General features: G+C 47.4%; 2 protein-coding genes across 3 annotated transcripts in view; both read right to left on the reverse strand.

Moving 5' to 3' along the window:
- Positions 1–21,186, reverse strand: part of LOC105278495 (myosin light chain kinase, smooth muscle) — a 143,891-nt gene that overhangs the window by 66,897 nt on the left and 55,808 nt on the right. The gene's annotated exons all lie outside the window — the stretch shown is intronic.
- On the reverse strand, positions 2,448–15,742 carry LOC105278494. 2 transcript variants are annotated; one of them, XM_026973181.1, is made up of 2 exons: positions 14,966–15,742; positions 2,448–3,278 (listed from the first exon to the last, which is right to left on the reverse strand). In XM_026973181.1, the coding sequence occupies exon 2, from the start codon at positions 2,840–2,842 to the stop codon at positions 2,537–2,539; it is 306 nt and encodes a 101-aa protein (XP_026828982.1). In that variant the 5' UTR covers positions 2,843–3,278; positions 14,966–15,742; the 3' UTR covers positions 2,448–2,536. The 2 variants fall into 2 exon arrangements, with proteins under 2 accessions (XP_026828982.1, XP_011335930.1); XM_011337628.3 differs by having other exon boundaries at positions 14,905–15,742.

Genomic DNA, 21,186 nt, shown 5'->3' on the forward strand with positions numbered 1-21,186 from the left:
CACTTCCGGAAACGCTTGGTACATTAACGTCGGTCACCAACGTCGCCGTCGCCGCCACCGCCGCCGCGAGCGATGGTTTTCACCGACGGTGAAGTAGACAAGTGGCTCGCGATGGGCCTATTATGTCTCGCCTAAGTGCAGCTGCGAGCGTGCGTTCGCCAAGGTGTGCACACACGCTCGAGGCCACGAGGTACGCGCTGTCTATGAACCAAGCGTCTCGCAGCGTATCCGCGCGATGCACTACCTTCGATGAACGCCCATGATCGATCCGCTTCGCAAAGGTACCATGAGAGTATCCTTGTACTTTGTCACGAATCAAAAGCCAAGTGCGATATGATCAAAATAGTCGTTCCCAAGATGATCTTTAAAACAAGTCTCTTAAATGTTTACGCAAACTGCGAAAATGGATTGTTGGAGATAAAAGAAAATTCACACATATATACGCAACGCCCTAGTGTAATACCTAGACACAGTCGGTGAAACGCAAACAAGATTAACGCCTCTCGTAGCAAGGCTAAGGACGCAATTGGCCTTCCTCTCGCATGCATGTTCTTTTCTCGACTCGCCGCGTCGTTCTGAAGAGACACGTTAACCGCATTAGCCGAAAAGTCCCGTTAAAAATTAACATGCTAATCTAGCGCTCGTGGGCGTACGTGGGGAGATCAAGTTAATGCGCAACGCGCGGCTGATTGCTCTCGCAAGCTCGTTAATTATTTCCCCGCGCAACTACCGCTAGGAAAATGAAGCGGCTCTCCTTACGACGGCCAGACACGAGAGACGCGGCCATCCCGTAGCTGTATACCGTATGTGTTCCGTCACGGAACGCGGCCGTCCTCCGCATCGCGAATTATGCGCGCGGACACGGTGGCTAGCGTGTGCAGAGCGAGAACAGCCAGGCGAAGCGTATCACATTGTATCCTGACTCGGTGATACACATTCGTCACTACGAGGAACCGTTGTGCGAGAAAAATTCACAAAGGAAACGCGGCGCTCGTCACCAGCGAGCGGAGAACACGCACAATGGACGTATTCAATGGATAAAGAGCACCGGTCTGATAACCCGAGTCAAAATTTTGCGCTTACTTTAATGCTTTTAGCAGTCGTACGAACCTACTTTTAGGAAAATAGAACCTAGAACTCTTACATTGAAACTCAAACTCCTACAAACAGATGTTAAGATGCTATTTTGACCCTGCAACATTCGGCTATAATCGTGATCGTAACCTGCTTTGACGCTCTAGCGGCAAAAAAGGAAATTTCGGACATATTTTAGTGTTAAAGTAGTAGCTAAATAGACGCTGAATAACGCCTCAAATGAAGAATTCGAGGTTCAATGTAGAACTAAAATTTCGACTCGGGAAGGCACGGACAAATGACGGAATACTTAATTCGCAATTACATCGGCGCGGAATTAAACTTGCCGAGATCTGTACGCGACCATAAGCATTAATATATAATATAACATAATATAATATTCATTTAGATGCCTGAGCGACCGACTTTAATATCGATTTTCGCGCGAAATAAACGTGCAAAATTAATTTTCATTTCCAAAGTATGCAATATTAATTTTTATTGATAACAGACTCGATGCGCTCTTATGCGCTGTGCCTGTCGAATATCCGCAGGGCGTGTGAGTGTTGTAATTTAATAAATACTTTACCAGTTTCCCGACTCGGATTTTGAATCGGATAAATGAGAAATGGGAGAGCTTCATGAGAACATAGTTGTGAACGCGATCTTTTCATTGCGCGTCGCTCATTTGTCCTTTCGTCCCGTTAGTAAGATGATTTCTCCGCTTACATAAGGTGCTACAGAACGCTATATTATTTATTCTTTGCACCATGGGAAATACGGAACGTAATATCTTTGCAGAAACGCGCTCGTTTTCTATATAGCAAGAACGAACGAAAAACGAGTGCTCGCGGCGAGCTAAGCTGCTCAAGAGCTAACGGAAACGCGCGTTATAGCGATGCTACTATCTCATACGAGTTCTATAAAAGCCTTCAAACGGGTTCCAAATTTCGCAGAGAGCACCTTTCGTGGCGAACGCCGAGTACCAAGCGCAGAATTACGGTAAGAATAGAATCCGTTGTTAAAGGGCCGCGATGTGAAATTTCCTTTCCTCTGCAACGCGCCGTTTCGTCGGTCGCTTCCCACGCGATCGACGTAAAAGCCCGGTGAAAATTTTAACGGAATAGCGAGCGGGAAATTTCATTCGTCGCTAATGAAATGATCCTCGCAGCAGCCAGCGCGAAACAACCGAGCCACCCTCTCAGCGCGAAATTGTCTCATGGAGAATTTCCCGAGGTATTCTCGACGTGTTATCGTCATCCTGGTTCCCTCTCGCACGCGGCAACGCGCGCCATAAACTCCGATGACTTACCACATGAGCTCTGTGATGCTGATGGTGCAAAGTGTGATGATGATGATGATGCCTCTTTTCCTTGGCGTGGTGCTTCGCGTGGTGTTTGCTGCCCCGATGCGGCGGGTAAGTGTGATAGATCATATTGACGCCGTAGCAGGGCGGTTGGCGTCACCTGACTTCGGCAATGCCGCACTTGGAGCCGCCCGTCTGCTGGCCACCGCTGTTCTGATGATGATTCTGATGACTCGTCAAACTGGCCGCGCAATTACCCGGTGTCTTCCGCGATGCCGTCTCGGCCGGCGACTTCTCCTCGCTCGGCGCCGAATCCTCCAGGGTCAGATCACCCTCGTCATCGATGTTGACAGTGAAGGCGACGCGATGATGAGGTACCAGTTTCACGGTGGTACCGATCGGCGTCACCGTGGTAGCCGGATCGAGCTTTACCAAGGCGGCTTGCAGCTCCAGGGTGTCCATCCTCGTGAGAGCGCCGGAAGCTCACGTCTCCCAATCTCGATGGATCAGAATTACGTCGGTGCTGCTCGTTCAATCGTAACCAGGATACCCTCGACGAGTTCACTAAGGTGACATCTCCTTGACGTCTCCGGGTTTCGCGGAGCGAATCGAAAGCTCCATCTGGGATGTCCAGGTCCGACGACTATCTCTATCTCGCCATCAAGATCTTCCTCAGAGGATCAGACTTTCTTTTTCACAATTCGGCTCGAGAACGTCGCGAATAATCTCGATCGTATTCGTCAACGTCATGCATCGGACCATCACACGAATGTTCACTTTCACGCGATAAGGCCGTTATGTTTAATTGTATTTGATATGCAATTCAAGGATATTCTAATAATAATCTATTAGTAGTCTTTAGGAATCATCTCAAGACTCCAGAATATTTTGGAAAACCCTGTCGAAATTTGTAAATAAAATATATAAAATCTGCGATCACGTTTCGAACCTTTCTCAGTCACAAACAACTAAGTGGTCAAATATTATCGCGCAACATCGGGGCGTTCTATCGGTATATAAAACTACGAAAATCAAATGTATCGTGCCTCCCCAATGCTACAACATCCTTTAATTTCCAAACTGTCGCTATTAATCAATTTAATTCTTACTCAAAGTATAAACACATTAAATCTTGCCCGATGAGAAAATTGGCCTCGCGAGAAATATCACCTGAACCTCTGCTTAATCCCGAGCGATAATTAAATTGATTAATGATGTCAATTTCAACATCGCTAAAACACCACGACGCGGACGTTAGCAATATCTGGCCAGTTGTTTGTTCATGACCGAGAAAAGTCTAACACGTTTGCTCGATCGCGCTGTGCACACACATTCGCTCTGTGCTTGTTCGCCAGCGATATAATCAAATCGCCAATGCGTTGATCCGCAAACAGTCTCATAAAGAAACGCGCCATGTCGAGCAGCAGAGTCAATTAGTTTCGACGGCAATTTGCGAAAAGAAGAAACATAGAATTCACGTGATTGTGCTGATCCCGATGTATCGATCGCGTATATAAACGTGTGTATACATACGTACGTTCTTACATGGTACCACCAATTTTCCGCGCGCGCAATGCCTGATTGCAGCTGCGATTTTCCCGCGAACAGTCGATGCGAAGCGACGACGACGACGATGACAACGATTTCTCGGGAAGAATGGAAGCGACACGGGGCGTCGTGCAATGTATCGACGAGGGCAGTTATGCGGCCTCGCCACGGTCATTATCCGCCGATCGCGAGGTCGCGTGACCGCCTCGTTACGTGCCGATAAACGGCGGTTCATTCCGTTGCGTCTACCGCGAACTGCAGTTTGTTTTATTGTGCTATCCGTCGCCGATCGCCGCGGAGGATACTGTGGATGCAAATTTGCGGTCGGTACGCCGTCAAGCGTACTTTAAGTCTCACGTTAGAGAGACCGGGGCTATATTCATAAACAGATATAGAAAATGGCTCGAGAGCCCTCCAGATGTGTGTCATGCCGCGCGAAAAGTGTATTGCGATGGAAAATAGTCCATAATTACACCTCTCATTTCTTCGAAAAAAATCGAGAGAAATGTAGGTATTTCTCCCTTCTTCTCTCTCTCGCTCTCTCTATCTTTTTTTTCTTTTTTTTTTCTTTGGCTAGGATGAACGATTCACCGATCTATCCGCGCGCGTGTTAACCCTCCCGATGGAAACGTCTTGTGGACGAGTTTTTGGATCGATACATGAAGTGAAAGTAAAACGCAAGTTTGAGATTCCTCGGTACTCGATTTGGCCATCAGTGGAGGGTGATGTCAGTGCCGCCGAGTTGTCGCTGTCAAGATGGCGAAACATGAACTTGTACGTTTCGTCTGTCGATGTTCTATACCGTTTTATAGAAACTCTCGCGCTCTTAGACACGTCTCACTCGCGGATTACCGAGACATCAAAATTGGATATGCTGACTACCTGCAATATCTCTTCGATTTAAATTTCCAATTGCGTTGAAAACGTCGGTAATGCGTACGAAGGATCAGATCAATAGTCCTCTTTTGTGCCGACGAAATTATTAATTGAAGTTCTTTCACTGACTTTCATCAATATCAATTCCCAGACCTCGAGGGGTTTCCTCGCGCGTAGGACGCGGCCGATCGATGAAAAAATTCTTGCCGAGGGGCGAGATGTGAGCGGGACGTGGTTCGGGCTTTGTTCGAATCTGCGTGATCGCGCACGGAGACGGATTTCCTGTTATGAGGCAGCGGCCTCTCATCGCAGCGAGACGCAGCATGATTCATATTGCCCGACGTCTGGCGCGGTGCGGCGAGCAGGCACGAAAATTTGCATACAACATCTAGGAGGCAGACATATGTACGTGTGCCTGTGTGCGCTATTGCTCTTTTTGGAAAAGGACCGTCTGAAACCCGAGACTCTGAGATTCGCTTGCGCCGGTAAATGCAACGCGAGATGCAGCAAGAAGACCAAGCGAAGCGTATTACGCTAAAGCATCTCGTCGTCTGCGTCAAGGGCGAAGTTTGATCTCAAAGTGAAACTGATTGAATATCTCCTCGTGAAATAACCGGTCGAAAATATTTTTGCAATAAGGAATACTATTTCGAGAAAATATGTCTATAGTCTTGCGTTCCACGAGCCTTTACGCAGTTTCCTACTTTGGTTTCCCATCACTGATTCAATGATAGATTTCGTAGTGTCAAAAGTCGCCGATGAAAGATAGACAGAATTCCTGGAAAAAGTCACCTCAGAAGTAGCAGTACGAGTGGCAGCAGGGACGATGACTGTTTGGCCGGTTAGAGACCCGAACAGCAACACCAGCATCGGGCGACCAGGAGAAAGGAAGAGAAAGAAATCCGCCCGGTCGTGTGCGCACATTAAAAACCTTTCATAAAGCCGTTCAAAAATCTTCACGGGTCTACGATTAGCGGGAATTACGGGCGCTCACGTAAAATCCGGCCGCGGGACGGCTGTCGCCCTCCGCGCGGACGGGGGAAAAAATTTACGCTCGTTTTACAGAGCTTTATCTTACTTTATGCCCAGCCGAAAGCTGCGGCTGTAGGTATTCGCGGGAGAGGAATTTCAAGGGCGCGCGCGGGTTCGCCGCCGTCCAGTGAGTCTGGGGATCTCTCCTCTCTCGAAAGGACGGTCAGTGCACCGTCGAGATCCTTTGTGCGGGATCGGCGGCCAGCTTGTTGCGCCTAAATCATGTTGGCGGGGCATTAAAAACCATTAGGACGCGAGGACGCCCACGGCTGCCGGTCCTTCGATGAGAAAGATCGCGTCCTGGGCCGCGGCGCGTTGCGACGCGCCCACCTGCGAGTCATTGTTTCAACGGCGATGGTTTACCATGCCTGCTGTAGCTGACATATCGTCCTGCACTCGGTCCCGATAGGAGTCAACTAACGAGAGAAGCGTCTACTGCCGACCCGTATCGTATCGACCGACTCGTAAAGTCGTAGCGGCGATTCATAGCGACTGGCCACGCGAACAAAGGACCTCGAGGACCGGGATTGTGGAGGGCGACTTGGATTCTAGTCGGGTTCTGTCGAGCTTACTTGAAGCCGGCACTTAACACCAACTCTACAGTCGCGATCTTGCGGTGCAGCAATGACTTTATTGTTGCTGATAAGGTAATGGTTCTAGGTGAGGTCGCTCGATAGAGTTATCTGCTACTCGAGTTTCCTCGGCTGGGAAGAGACCAACTGTTCCGCTGCGCAGTATGTTTACGCAGTGGCGGAATACTCCTGGGAATACCTAGACGAAGGAGACGAAGGAGCTTGACCACGGCTGAGTGAGTGACAGGGTACAGGGTGCAGAGCAGGGTTTCGCAGAACGGATCTTAAACCGGCCGCTGGACAATGACTCTCGCAGCGTTTAAAACGCCACGACCTTTGTACGTCGTGAGAGGCGAAGGAGCCGCGAGGGTCGCAACAAGAATAAGAAGACGAGGAGGTGGAGAAAGAGATGGTAAAGAGAAGCGGGCGGTGGGGAAGGGGACACGGTAGCCTCGTTCGGTCTTCACCGTCATAATGACAACGTTAGTATCCGCCGTAACTACTCGGCGTCAAGCTACGGATAATTAAAGGGCGTGGAGACTATAGACGAGTATATAGGTATAGGCGGTCGCGCAAAAATACCGGAAGTTACTCCTGGCCGAGCATCGGCCGAGGATCGCAGTGGAATCGTAGCGGGGGATCTCGCGCTTAATAGTGGGAAACTGCTTGCCGATACTACCGGCATTCGATCTTACGCCGTCGTTAATCACCGGGGAATGCGAATCCTCATTGGCGAGGAGGATGCGATCCTCCCTGTAATCGGGCGTAATCGAAAGGAGAACCGATGCCCGCGCGTTCTGTGTCGTGTATTTGAGCCAACGAAAAACGAAGGGTAGAACGATACGATACGAGCGATAGTAAAAGTTTAATTGCTCTTCCGCATTTTATTCCGCGTAACGATCGAACAAAAATCGCAGATGCAATCAAACTTGGACGGTTGATTATGGCGCGTCTCCGCGACGCGCATCCTTCGCCATCGAAATATTGTGCTTTGCGCGGTGCGGGCAAGGGAAACGCAATGAAACGAGCGCGGAACAACGGCGGAACCTTGGGGGCGAGATTACATTGTGGATTTAATTAACGCGGTTTCACTCGTTTTTCAAGCCGCACGAGGCCGGGTTATCTCCCCAAGGGAACGCCCGCTGTATACAGTATCCTCGTTCTCCGTATACTACAGGACCGTCTCGTAATTTCTCATTAATCAATTAAGCGTAGCGGCATAATGAAGTTTATTAACGGACGTCTATAAAGTGCCAGGCTATTTAAGTTGGTATGCCCCCGCGAGATGCAGTTGCTGTCAGTATCTCTCAGGGCTAACTCGCGCTTGCTCGGCCAATTATGCGCAGTGATTATACGAAACTGTACGACATCCCCACGTTGCCGCATCCTTAAACTGTTTTCCGGTACGCTGCAGCCGCTCCCAGAGTTGCAACGGTCGGAACGCTGCGAGTGAAACTCGGAGTGAACGCGAGTTACGATTCAAGTTTTTTTTATTCCATTTCATTACGCGCGTATCGATCTCCTCGAATACCTCGCGCACACATAAAAGGCATTTGTTATAAATTTGAAATTAACTCATCGTGTGGTTTAAGAGAGCGACTCGAAAGACAACCGTTGTTCCACTCGCAATCCACCCTGATTTCTCGAACTCACGACATCGAGTCGAGACGCGCTTCCACCCTCGTTCTCCATCAAGGAGGAAGTCCTCAGAGTCGCGCGCGCGCGCATGCACGCTCGCGTGATACGAGAGCGGAGAGACTTCTCAACCAGCTCAGCGTATGATCCCGCGTGTACTCGAACCGGAGCGGGGCGAAGTCGATTACGCGATTAATGTCGGTGTTGCACGAAACGTCGATATTAATAAAGGGGATACACGGGGATCGGTGACGGCGTACATTTTCTATTAGCCCCGCGGTGTTTACGGTTAAACACGAGTGTGGTTCGCGAGCCGGGAGGGTGGGAGTTGGAAGACGGAGAGGAGGGTAGAACGGAGGAAAGAGTAAACGTCCGTTATACGACGTGGATACTCGGTAACGATGGGTGGAGGTCGAGGCACTCACATTTTTTCCCCCGTTTTCTCTGTCTATCTCTATCTATATATATATATATATATATATCTCTCTCACTCACCCCGCGCCCTTTCGCGGTACAGCACGGCGGCGACTGGACGCTCTTAAGTGGGGTTACGTGATGGGGGTCGCTCGTTATTGCCACATAATACCGGCCGGCCACGTAAGTGCTAAGTGCAAAAACTGTTGCTGCTGGCCGATGCCGCTGCTGTTGCTGCTGCGGGGTTGCTGCCGCCGTATAGAGATTAGCTCGGTAACAGCGATAATCGGGTAATAACGAACTCCGACCCGGTTCCCCCTTATCCGTCGGCTATCTACGAGTGGCCGCGATTCCATACTTTTAGCTCCGAAGCCCCGTGATGCACCACCGGCGCTGGATGACGGCGACCTTCGGCACACCCATCAATCCGTTCGACGTCGACTCTATTTTCAACCGAAGGATCTGCCCTATTTCGAATCTTCTGCTCGTTGCTTGCTTGTGGCACGTGTCGGAGGACAATCGGTTTCGATTTATCGCCCCGCATGCTACCAAAATTACTGCGACAATTGTAATATTGTATAAACATTACGTAAAAAGCAATCAGAATTATCACATCCGCAGGAACTGATCGATAGAGTTACACGTGTATCTGAAGATAAACAGCTGGTAAAAGAGGCGATAAAGTTATCTACCCGATTCTTCCGCACGCTTTCATGACGCTGAGAAACGGAAGTCGCCCATCGGAGAAAATGCCGTCCTCGAGCGGTAGAGATAAGCGTGGGTGCAATAGGAGACAGTTGATAAGAGGAGGACGAGCGGCCCACGGATAAGCATCGAGCACGACCGCCGAGGAGACTGAATGGAAGGAATCAGCGGTCGAACGAGAACGAAGACGCGCGGTTACTAGGCAGAATCGAAGTATGAAGAAAGTGGAAAAATCGCAAAGCCACACAATTCAATCTGGCCTTCGGGTTTCTATCGTGGACGATAAACCGCCGTGGGGACTTATCGGCCGCGGAATCAACGGAACGCGAGTTTGTGCGGTGGACACTGGTGATCCAACGACAATGCGGCGTAATGATACGGGATCAAGGTGAAGATTACAATGGCCAGTGATCGGAGCCGTAATACGAAGCGCAATTTTCATCGTATAACGCGGTGAAAATACCGCGATACGATTTACGCGCAGAATTATGCGTCCGTGTCCCAGAAAGACCGGTATTCCCCGCGTGCCACCGCTTTTCTGAGGCTTCGGTTAAGCGTACGGAGGAACTTGGCGAGCTGTAAACACACCGCAATTTATATCCAGACGAGCGTTTCGCAACCACCGGCATTTCCTCGCGATGAACTGCCTGCCAATCGCGAGCGTTTCGCGGGCACCGATAAATCGCTTTGCGCGCGTGATCGAAATTACTCTGCGGCCTTGCCTTGAGAATTTTTCCAACTTTTACGACGCTTTCCGTTGCGAGCGAGATGAACCGCTTCGTCCGGGAAAGCTGTTCCTACTTTCGTGGATCCGCACGATCTCTCTTTTTTCCAGTTAACATGGCAGCTCGAGCAACCTCGATGCACCGAAGCTGCAAAGAGACGACGCCGTGCGCGAAGCAAGGCGGAATACATGAGTGGAGAACAACATAAAAGACCAAAGCGACGGAGACAAACTGCAGCATTCGCGGCACGTGAACGGATTATGGCGGATCCTGCATAAAAGCCCCGACGAATTGCCGGCGCGAATGCCGCCCGACGGAAATTTCCGGGCTGCATTTTTCACGAGTCCCGAGAACCGGGAGAACCCGGCCGGCTTTCCACGTATGACGAGATTAAATACCCCACGTAGTCGTGCGAACCAACTGAAACACACACGCGCACCACGCGCACTCGATGGACGGTCGTAAAAATAATGTAACGCGCGGCGAATGTGGTGCGGATGGATCGCGCGCGCGGAACTGCTGCGGCCTCAAATGCGACGCACGAGAGAGCACGCGGAAATACACCGCTCGCCGGAAAAGCGCAAAATCGCGAGAAGAGAGAGAGAGAGACGGGCAATCATGTGCACAGCTTTTATCGCGTGCACGTGTCAAGGAGGAATAGAGATAGTCTGCGCCCGTGGTAGTTTATATGTGCTGCATATAGAGCTTCAATACTGGACGCACCGGGGCTGCGAGGTCGGTTGTCTGATTTACATCGCGTAACCTGTGGAGCTCGATCGGAAAACGGGACCGGCCGAGAAATTGATGTCGACATCGCACGTAAATGCATATTCCCAGCGAACGCGCTCTTTATTCTCGCCCGTCCTCTCTTCGACACCTAAAGCTGTCGAGATCTCGACGTAAAGGACATCCCTTTGACGCACGAGGCTGCTATTTCCCGGGCGAGATGCCTTGCCCCTGTGCCTTGCTCGCAACCCGTGTGACAAAGACATTTGAGATGCAAAAATGCGTCTGTTCGATTCCGCTAAAAAATCCCACGACGATGAAACGCGAAGGAACACATGCACCAGGCGACACAATTTGCATAACGATTCTTTTCGCCGCGCTTTTTCTATTTTTTTCTCCATGGAACCATTCACGCCCACGGATTGCCGATCTCGCACCTAATTCCGTTTGTTCAAGCTTCCGTATCGGGTACCCGGGCCTGCCTGTTGCGCCCGATTCGCGAGTCACGGGCGATCGATCGCCGAGCTGATCGGGATCGGTGCCGGACATAAATCAACCACCGGCCAGGATTTGCTCGAGCATGGCCAATAAACACGCCCGGTTAATGATTTACCGTGACGGTGTGTCCGATACATGTGGCCGCTTTCGATCGGAAATTGTTCGCCGATTTCTGTCTTTCTCTTTCTTTGCCTTTGCGTAGTCGGGGCTGTCTTGGCCCCTACCAAAACCCGTCTATCTTACGTGCGCAGCGAGATATAATATATATGGACAATAAAATCAACCGGTCAAGGAACGATATCGGCAAATTATGCAGATGTCAGCATAAAAGAGCACTTGTGAAAGTTTTATGCTCAACGAGCATTGTTACAAAATTTTTATATCCATGTTCTGAATTAATCTTCTCTCACAAAGACACGTATTAAACGAGACTCGATTACGACTTTACGAAAGCACTCGGACATGACGCGGCGGACAATAGAGACGTTCAACTTCAACATTCAATGCAACGAGCACATTGTTTCAAATTTTCAGTGTGCGATCTCTTCACTGACTGATTTTCTCACGGGCGGGTCTAATAATTTATATTAAACGAATCTTAATTACGAGCGGTTCACAGCGGCTATTCAAACACAACGATGTGGGCACAGATGATCCACTTTACGCGAGGCAAGGGTTAACGCTTTAATTATCTCTTCAGGATGCCTCATCGACCGAACAAGTGTTTTAAGACCCTGCACATCCCACTGATAGATTCGTGCAAGGCTGTCTGAAAGCATCGTGTCAACCTTCGAGGGTCTTTCCTTTGACAGAAGTTAAGTCTGACAAACTAGAAACTAACTGTATTAAAATCAAGTAAATAACGTAAGAAATTCCTCGCCCCACGGTCCGAAGTTTTCCTGCGGATTTCGCATTCGGATACTCGTGAGCTTTCAATAATCCGCCTGCGGTGTCGGAGCAGATAAAGCGATTCCGGCGCGAACGGTTGCGCTTTCTTTCGTAATGGGTTCGCCGTCTGAGTCATGCACGGACATTCGCATACGTTCGCGTTTGCCACCTGGTTTTATATCGCGGGCGTCACGAGCAAGCTCGGACTTTTACGTACCCTCGGCCGTATTTACGAGCGAGCCTGAGACCTGAGTCTATGCGGATCGAGATTCCGGGTATTAAGTTGTCGCGAAAGCGAGATGCCGATGACGACAGCGACAGCGGGCGATTAATCGATCGTCGGAGGGCGAAACAACGTCTCGCAAAGCGAAATGTGTCCCATGTCGGCTCACAGCTACGAGAGTGTTCCATTCCGTTCCGGTGGCCGCGGGTGGCTCCAGAAAGTAGTGGCAAGGAATTATAGGTCGCGCCTAAGGATCCGTCCAAGTGCATCTCCGTGTTACTTTTGCTCGCTGTCGGAATTTATCAACTACATGGGGGTCCTGTGCGATAAAACTGTGAAGTTTATGATGCTGGACATTAGGTAGGACAGTATGTTTAGTCGCGCGACATGTATTCCTCTTGCTACTTGTGGTGCTAGAACTGAACATCGATGACTGACTCTACCGTTAAAATTAAGGGGTTACATACCTCCATAACGGCGAAAAATTGATGTTTGGGGAATTTTTTTAGGGGGTATATCTGAAATAATAAAGTAAAATATGAATTGCATATGATTTACTGGTCCTTTAAGTGTAAAAAAATAATTGATAATAAATTTTTGAATATTAATAAAATGAAGTTTTGTGGCATTAATTGGACCGCTGTTAAAAAAATGTCCCCTCAGAGTCGGCATGATATCTTCTTGTAACATTGATGGATCTGACAAATACAAAAAATTTCTTGTAAAGTAATGTTGTAGTTATAGCCTATCGAGCCAGATTTTTTAATTTCAAAAAAATAAACAATTTATGCCATGTCAAAGTTGAACTTCATGTTTTCATGAAAAATTTCGGTCTTTAATTGTTTATAAAAATTGTATTAAACAAAATTGCAAAAAAATGGCTCGATAGACTATAAACAAAACGATTACGAAGATTTGAGAACAAAAAATTTTAAAAAATATTGAAAACTCTTCGAGTTATCGTGCCGACCGTGCCAAAAAAACTGGTTTCGAGAAAAACGCGTTTAAAGTTTGAGAAGTAAAAATCGTGTAAATATTAATTTTTGTAGTGAGCTTAATCTCCCATTCCAATTTCATATTGCGTGCCTTCCTTCTCGATAATTTTTATATTTTGTACAGTTTTCTGTAATCTGTGGGCTGTTCGAGCTTCTTTGCGGTAGCCTGCGCCGCACGCAGCAGCTGCGCGCCGCGGCCCGCCTCCTGACGCGCGGTCATATTTATTGTTATATCTTCGTTACGAATTGGAATTTTTCACTAATTCTTTTTTTATTATATTTTTAAAAGTATAAAAAATGAAAATCAGTAATAAAAAAAATCGATTGTTTGAAAATTCTGGAGGTATGTAACCCCTTAATGAGAAGCAGAATTTTGCCAATTTTCCCTGATATTCCGTTATCAAGCCTGTTAACGATACAAATCATTGGGTGCTTCATCGATTATGGCAATGTTTGACCCGCAACATTGATGGACGCATACTCGAGGCAATTTTAATTACACATCCGCAATCTGTCTGTAATTAAACGCGAAATTAAACAAACGGTGCCCATTTGTTATGACTTTAATTGTCGAAACAGAATTTATCTGCATCCAGTGAGTTTCTGTGTGTAACTATTCCGCGTGCGATGATAAAAATGCGACAAAACTTTTGCCCGGCAAATTTATCCGTAGTAAATACGATGGTTATAACGCAACGATGACAGGTTTTATACAGCCAGTGGAGTGCGTTTCGCAAAGCAAAGAGCACCGTTTCGAGCATTATGCCATATTATGGCTCATTAAATCCGAGAGTTGGTAATCCCTGTTTATATCGCACCCGACTTACTTTCCGTTTCGTGTCAATGCTCGTACTAACTTTCCTGAAGGGTTTAAGTACCCCTTCCTCTAATTGTAAGCATTCCTCCTTCCATCCATTCTTCTTGATCACTTTGAAACTCGTCCGTGCGATCAATGTGAAAACAGAAAAGAGCGATTTAATTAAGCGACTTAATTAACTGACTTTTTCGCATTAGAAGATATATCTAAACGTGCTAGCATCGATTTTTCCACCAAACGAGGCCACTGAGATTATCCCCAGCCTGTTGAGAACTATCGGTCACGGCTACGGCGTGATCGTTGATAGATCGTCGCAGATCATCAGCCACGCAAGCCTCCCCGCACGCGATTGCACGTGTAATCTGCCGGCAGACGCATGCAGCAACCGCAATGCACATTATGAAAACTGCATGCATCGAAAATTTATTTCAAGTATCGAGGAAAGTAGCGGCGAAAAGTCGAAGCTGCAATTTCGTTGATGATTACGCGCGATTACTTGACCATCGATCACTGGCGAGTCAAATTATGAACCACTTACAGCTCAATGCTGCACAAGACTGTTTCCCGATAACGGGCTTAGTTCCAGAACTAATTTGCAGGTAGTAGGTCATTCAAGAGACTCTCACGTCGATGTGCACAAAGCGGCAGAAATATCTCTTGAACAATCTAATCAGACATGACCCGTCACTAAATGAATTTCTTATCAACGTGATTTTCATAAATATACACTGAAGTAGCTATTAAATTTATCGATTTTTAACTTTTATAATAATATGGCTAATTTCTTTGTTATAATTTGATCCCTCTTATTCCTTTTATTTGAAGACTAAATTACTCTCTCACGTTGTAAGAACAGCTTCATCAACTCACACTATAGCAAATTACAATGAAATATTCAATTCGGAGGAATTCGCAAGTCGAAACGGCATACTTGAACAGGACAAAAAGCTGATTCACGCGTTGCACACTTTCTTTCAGCTCGAAACGAAAAAACGGACACAGCCGACAAAAATGCAGGACTGCCTCGCAGATAAGCTGTTTCGCACTCGCGCTCACACACTTTCTCGCTGGCTTCTCACAAAGGTCGTGTCGCGACGCCGATCGTAAATCTAGGTACCCAAGTCTGGATCAGTCTCGGTTGATGGTATTTGCCCGGCGATCTCTCCCCGTCCACCCGCTGTACGCGCTACAACTTCGGAGATGGAGAGGAGAGAAAAACCCATTAACCACTATGGTGCGAGTTGGGCGATGCTGTCGCGACCGGTTCGCGGAGTGGATTCAAAGCGACCGAGCTGTCCACCGATTTGTACACTCGCGCACTTCTCACCCGAATTGCCCGATTCTCTCGACGTCGAAACTTCCCCGAAACTTCTCTATCGTACGCGTGCACCAACTCCCGCGTCTCCCCCCCTCTCTCTCTCTCTCTTTCGAGGACTCGGACCGACCCGGTGGTACACCAGCGGAGACACGAAGGAACGATCTCTCTCTCGTAAAGCGTAACGAGCGGAGCACGGCACCACGACACGCATCCGACAACAACGGCGACAACGACGACGGCGACGCGACGACACGCTCGCAAATCCCGATCGGAGGCACGACGACTCCCGCGCGCGCTGGACCACCCTCGAAGCGTCCGCGATTCTGTGACTCTCCCTTCGTCTCTCGCTCGCGCTCGCTCACTCGCCCGCTCACCCACCCGGTCCGACGTTATAACGCCGACGAACCACCACCCTGCCGGGGCCTTCCCCGCTCTTCCCCCCGGACCCGCGTCCCTCCAACGCCTGCCAGCTAGAACGAGGGAGTTTGTTGGGGTGGGATCAATATGAGGTTGGGCGAACGCGGGAAATTCGCGCGCAGGTCCTTCTCCACCCTCGGCGCGATGGATACACCACTACCCTTCGTCTCGCTCACCATCTCTTTTTCTCTTGCTCTCTCTCTCTTTCTGTCTTGCTCTCTCTTTGTCCGTGCGTCCTCTGCCCACGTCCTTCCCGCGCCCAACCCCATCGTACCTTTCTTTTTGCTCCCCCCGTTGTGTTTCCCCCGACTATGTTCGTGACCTCATCCCCGCCGCCACCGCTGCCGCCACCATCGCGGGAGAAGTCGATGTCGGCCTCCCTCGGTCGCCCCGTTTCCTTCCGACGACCCTCACCTGATCGTCTACGCATCTCTCTGTCGACCTACTCGCGTTAGCCCTGACTCACGTACATCGGTCGCATTCGCTGGTCGACAAGGGATCGGGGCTAAGTGAATTTCTCTGCCGCCGGGCGTCCCTCGTGACCAGCAATTTCTGTCCCGGTGCCGTTCGGGGTTGTAATATACACCACCGCTCATGACTGTTTGCCCAGCCACGGAATTTACAGCCGTCTTTACGCCGGCCGATTTTATTTCGGTTTCCATTTTCGGAGCTCGGAATGAATCGTCAATCGTATTGTAGAATGGCAAGAAGATTGTTTTAGTTTTGGAAACGCGACGTTGTAATTTTAGTTTTGTTTTAATAGCGCGGTGATCGCGTTCAGTTTGATATGCGGTTGACGATTTATGTTACTTTGTTTCCGCGGGCGACGACGCAGCGGCGTGAGCAGCGCGAAGGGAGTCGAGATCTGGCAACGAGCGAGTCAAGACGTGTTACGCGCAAGCCAGTTGTTACATTACGTTCTTCTATTTTATTGTACCGTATCTCAATAAATTCTTGTGTGGATCATCAAGGATTCTTGTCATCTTTATCCCACTTTCGATAGCATCCCACAGTATTTATTCATTGAGCCTTGCATTAAAGCAAAAAAGAGGCCGGTTCAAAAAGTTTTCGTATCTTTGACAATCTGAATTTCTGAGAAGCATGAGAAATGCAGAAGGATAAATGTTTCGTAAGTTTTGCTGGAATTTCACGTGTTACGCGAATAGAAACCATAATTTCTATCATTTCTCTCTCCGATTTCTGTGCTCCGGACACGCAGAGAGTTCATATAAGCTTTACATGTACCGATTTGTATGCTCGAACAGAGAGACCAGACAATTTTGAGACGTTGAGAAAATCCAAGGATGACTATTAATGTCGTCGCGTTTGGCGAGAGTTCCTGAAGTACTTCGAATCCCCCTTTACGAGCAAGTCGAGAATCATGCTAAACGACTGTGATCGCAATCGGCGAGCCGTCCGCGGGGTTGAAAAAAAGTATAATGAACTATAAACTGTCGCATAAGCGTGCGTTATCATATGTGTGACCGACGTGGGGGAGAAGTTATAGACCGTAAAGTCGCGCGACGTGTTACGTTCGCGATGCTCGCACGGAGGAGTCGTTCCGCTTTTAATCGACACCGTCACCCGTTCCTAGAGACCAACGGCCTTTTATTCCGTTTTCCTGTCGACGGGAACAGGTTTCCGCGATAAACCAATTTTTTCGCTCGATCTCGTGGGAACACGCCTCAGCGAACGCCTACCAATTAGCCACGCAGCATCGACAAAATCGGTAATGCGAACTACGAGCAACTCTTGCACGCGACTCTCGCGCTACTTTTGGGACTAAAATGCATCGTGCGTATAAATTTTTCAGAATCAGGATAAAAGGAAGAGCGTGCAGAAATAATAGTAATAAAGTAATATCATTAAATTAATAATAATAATAATAATAATAATAATAATAATAAACATAATCAAACATTTCTCTTTTTCTTTCAATTAGATCCTTCACTTTGATGCTCCAATGTCTCTACAGCTGTAAAAATCGCTTCGCTCGACAATCGCACATTTCCTTTAATCTGTCTGTCAGTTATCGAATTGCTCTTGGCAGAACTTAGGAGCAGATCTCAACATAGAATTGAACTTTTCCACGACACTCCGTGAGAACATCCGGTGACTCTCCGTGTCGCGGAAGCGCGCCTTGACGAACGCCATCGATACTAGGGCTTTTGACTATGTTTACGCTCGGTCGCGTTATGCATGGTGATCGATACGCGCGATATATCGTCACGATGCACAAGGGAGTCCCCGTGTCGTTTCTTCCCCGCCCATCGGCGGAAGTAATCAATTAAAAGCGCTTTTGTGTGGACGGTGGGCACGATTCTGACGTGAAACATGCGTGGAGATAAGTACACGATTTTCTGGTTAACGCGAACCGGCGGAAGTTGGGTTTGCTCTATTTGCCGAGAAAGCTAATTAGCGCTGTCGTATCCGCGAGAGTTTCTAAACTCAACCATGGGCTCTTGTTTCAGATAAAGTGCCGCCTAGAATTCTCGGCATCCCCCGGGACATGAAGGATATTATTCATAAATTCTTATTCTTGTCCTTATTTTGTATATTAATATACAATCTACGCACAAGCAAATTCTCTCTTTCAGAAATCGTCGACTTTTGAAATCACATCGGAATGTTCGAGACATCATTAATTATTCTCCTAGCTAAAAATAAGTTAAACGTGACGACTCACGCTCGACTTGAGAGAAATGTTCAATGGTATTTCTCGACGTTTTCTCTTCCGTGTCTCCCTACGGAGTCCGTGTTATCGCAGACGTTTCGAATTTCATTCGTTAAATGATGGGCGACTCACGGAAAAACGTTTGTTACATGAAAAGGGTTGATCCATTGCCAAGTCGACTATCAGATTATATACGGCGCACCGATGTCGTCGCTAAGCCTACTCTCCCGCAATCTCATACGAATTATTACAAAAAAAAAGAAGAAAGATATTCCTATATTGCGTGGTTTCGAAACGGACAGGCGACACGACTGGCATGGCATGCTCGACGTTTATTGATGGTATGCAACCGTGCGAGCAGCGAGCGCTTAGACACAAAGAAACGCTTCATCGTTGCGTTCATCGGCATCGAATTACATCTTATACCCTCATTGGTACTATCGCACGTCCGCCCCTTGTCGCATAATTATTCCGAACCCGCGAGTGGCTCGCAGACGCCAAGTATGCGTTACGATACGGACTGGTGGAACACATAATTCAAGTGCGGGATATAATTCACGTGTCGAATCGCATAATGCGAGAAAGACGAAATGATTTGGATTGTCGCGAAGTCGTGCATCATCTCAAAATATTGTCACTCCTTGCTATGGCTATGAAAACGTTATAATTACTCTCCTTGCACTTTTGCTTAACTAAACTTACCCCTTTAATTTTCTGAAAGTTATTCTATGAATTATAATACGCAAAATGAAATGTGCCTTGAAAAGTTGTACCAATTCTAGATTAAAACCGCAGAGTTATATAAATACTTCCGCTGAATAGCTGATAGCGTGGACGTTACGCGACGCGTCGCGGTCGCAAGAAACGACATCATTGAAATCGCTGCAATCCGTCGTCTTATCAAACTACCACGCATTAGTCCACATTATGTCGTTACGGCCTACTCGCACAAAGTTCGCTGGAATTGAAGCACCCGTACTCGCGGCGCAGTAAAAGCGGAAACTAGAGCGCCTGGCGTCTCAAATGAGTTCCATGAAAATATTAAACTCTAAGTATCAAGAGAGAGAACGAGAGAAAGGACGAGAGAAGAAGACAGAGAGATAGAGAGGGAGAGGATCTTGCATCCACGGAACGGCCTGGGAATGCAGAAGCAACAGCGCCCGTATATCAACGAGATCGTTGATTACAAGGAGTTCATTCGGATGAGTCAGAGATGCTCTTAACGCCACTCATGTATGTTGCCATAATCGCGTTTGCATTACACAGATTGCGTAATATCTATTGAAATACTAAACATGAGATAACGAATCGCATGTCGTCGTTTTGCAGGCCGGAATCCGGATTGTTTCTATATATCGCATTGTATGTAACGAATATTTACGCATATAACTATTTAATAAGTGACGTTGTTCGACCGGCACTCGCGCGTTAATTTGTGCTCGAAATGTCGAACGTGGGAGTGAGCGAGCGAACGAGCGGACGATTGCAGAACGGCACGATGAGGATCAGTATTTATTTGTATCTATTAAATATTGGTGCGTAACAAACGTTTATTACATATAAACGTATCGCACAAATATTTATCGTATATAAATACAAAGCGACGAACTCGCGCGCGCGAATTAACACGCTCGCAGGCTCAAACGTCGAACGGAATGCCAGATGCTAATTTACGAGCGGCCGGCTGCCAGCCCGACTTTTTGCATGCGCGACGGAATCTGTATTACAGTTGAAGCATCCGCAAAGCGTCCGTAGTATTTAGCGTGGCAATGCACGATGCGGCCGAGAAGAAGCGCGGAAGATACAAGCCAGCCAATTCTACTGGGAATCTAAATCTCACGCGAACGATGCCCACACGCTGGCCGAGACTCGTACATACCCGCATTCTCTTGGCGAACGGACAGACTGACAATGTGATTGAGTATTAAATCTCTCTCCCTCCCTCATTTTACGTGCACTCGCGGTTGCATTTTCATGAACGCATCGCGTACTCGTACACGATTTAGTAGCGTGATTTATATGGCGCGAGTCTGTTCATTTGCATAAATGTGACATAATGACTTGTGCATTCATGAATAGATTTAATTTTCTTCTACTGTTTTTTTATGTAAATGAATTTTACATAAATGAGTGTACGTTCATTGTAATAAAGAAATTATCAGGAAGCAAATATGTTCATAATTTAATACTTTTCTCATAATTTCTATTTGTTTGAAAATTTCTATGTATTTCATTGTTGTATTGTGACAGTTGTCATCACCACGTGGTCAATTGACATCACGTGTTCAGTCGTCACCACGTGGTTAATCATCACCACGTGGATAGGTACTAGTACTGTCATCTTCATGCTGTCCCTCGACCGACTTATCGTCCACTATCGGTAAAACAGATATCTGTTTGTCGATACGAAAGAACGCAAGTAGGAATCTGCTACATCCACGAATGTAAAGGATTCAGTCTTTAGAATATTATCTTGTGGAATGTTACCCTGTGTAAAAAATTTACACGGATAATAGACAATAAATAAAGATAATTCCTCTGAAATAATTGTTATTAAATAATATTATGTACGTCTAATCAAAATATTCTTATCTACAGAAAAGTTTTCCACAAAGCGTCATGTTTAAAACGTCGCAGAATCACGTTAATATTTACTTGCATTTTCATCAGAATTAAATTACGTTCATTAATAATAACATTAATCCCTTTCTAGGAAGAACCATAAATGGATGCTTTACGCGTC

Source organism: Ooceraea biroi, chromosome 1 (genome assembly GCF_003672135.1).
Source record: "Ooceraea biroi isolate clonal line C1 chromosome 1, Obir_v5.4, whole genome shotgun sequence".
In the NCBI taxonomy this organism is placed as follows: Eukaryota; Metazoa; Arthropoda; class Insecta; order Hymenoptera; family Formicidae; genus Ooceraea; species Ooceraea biroi.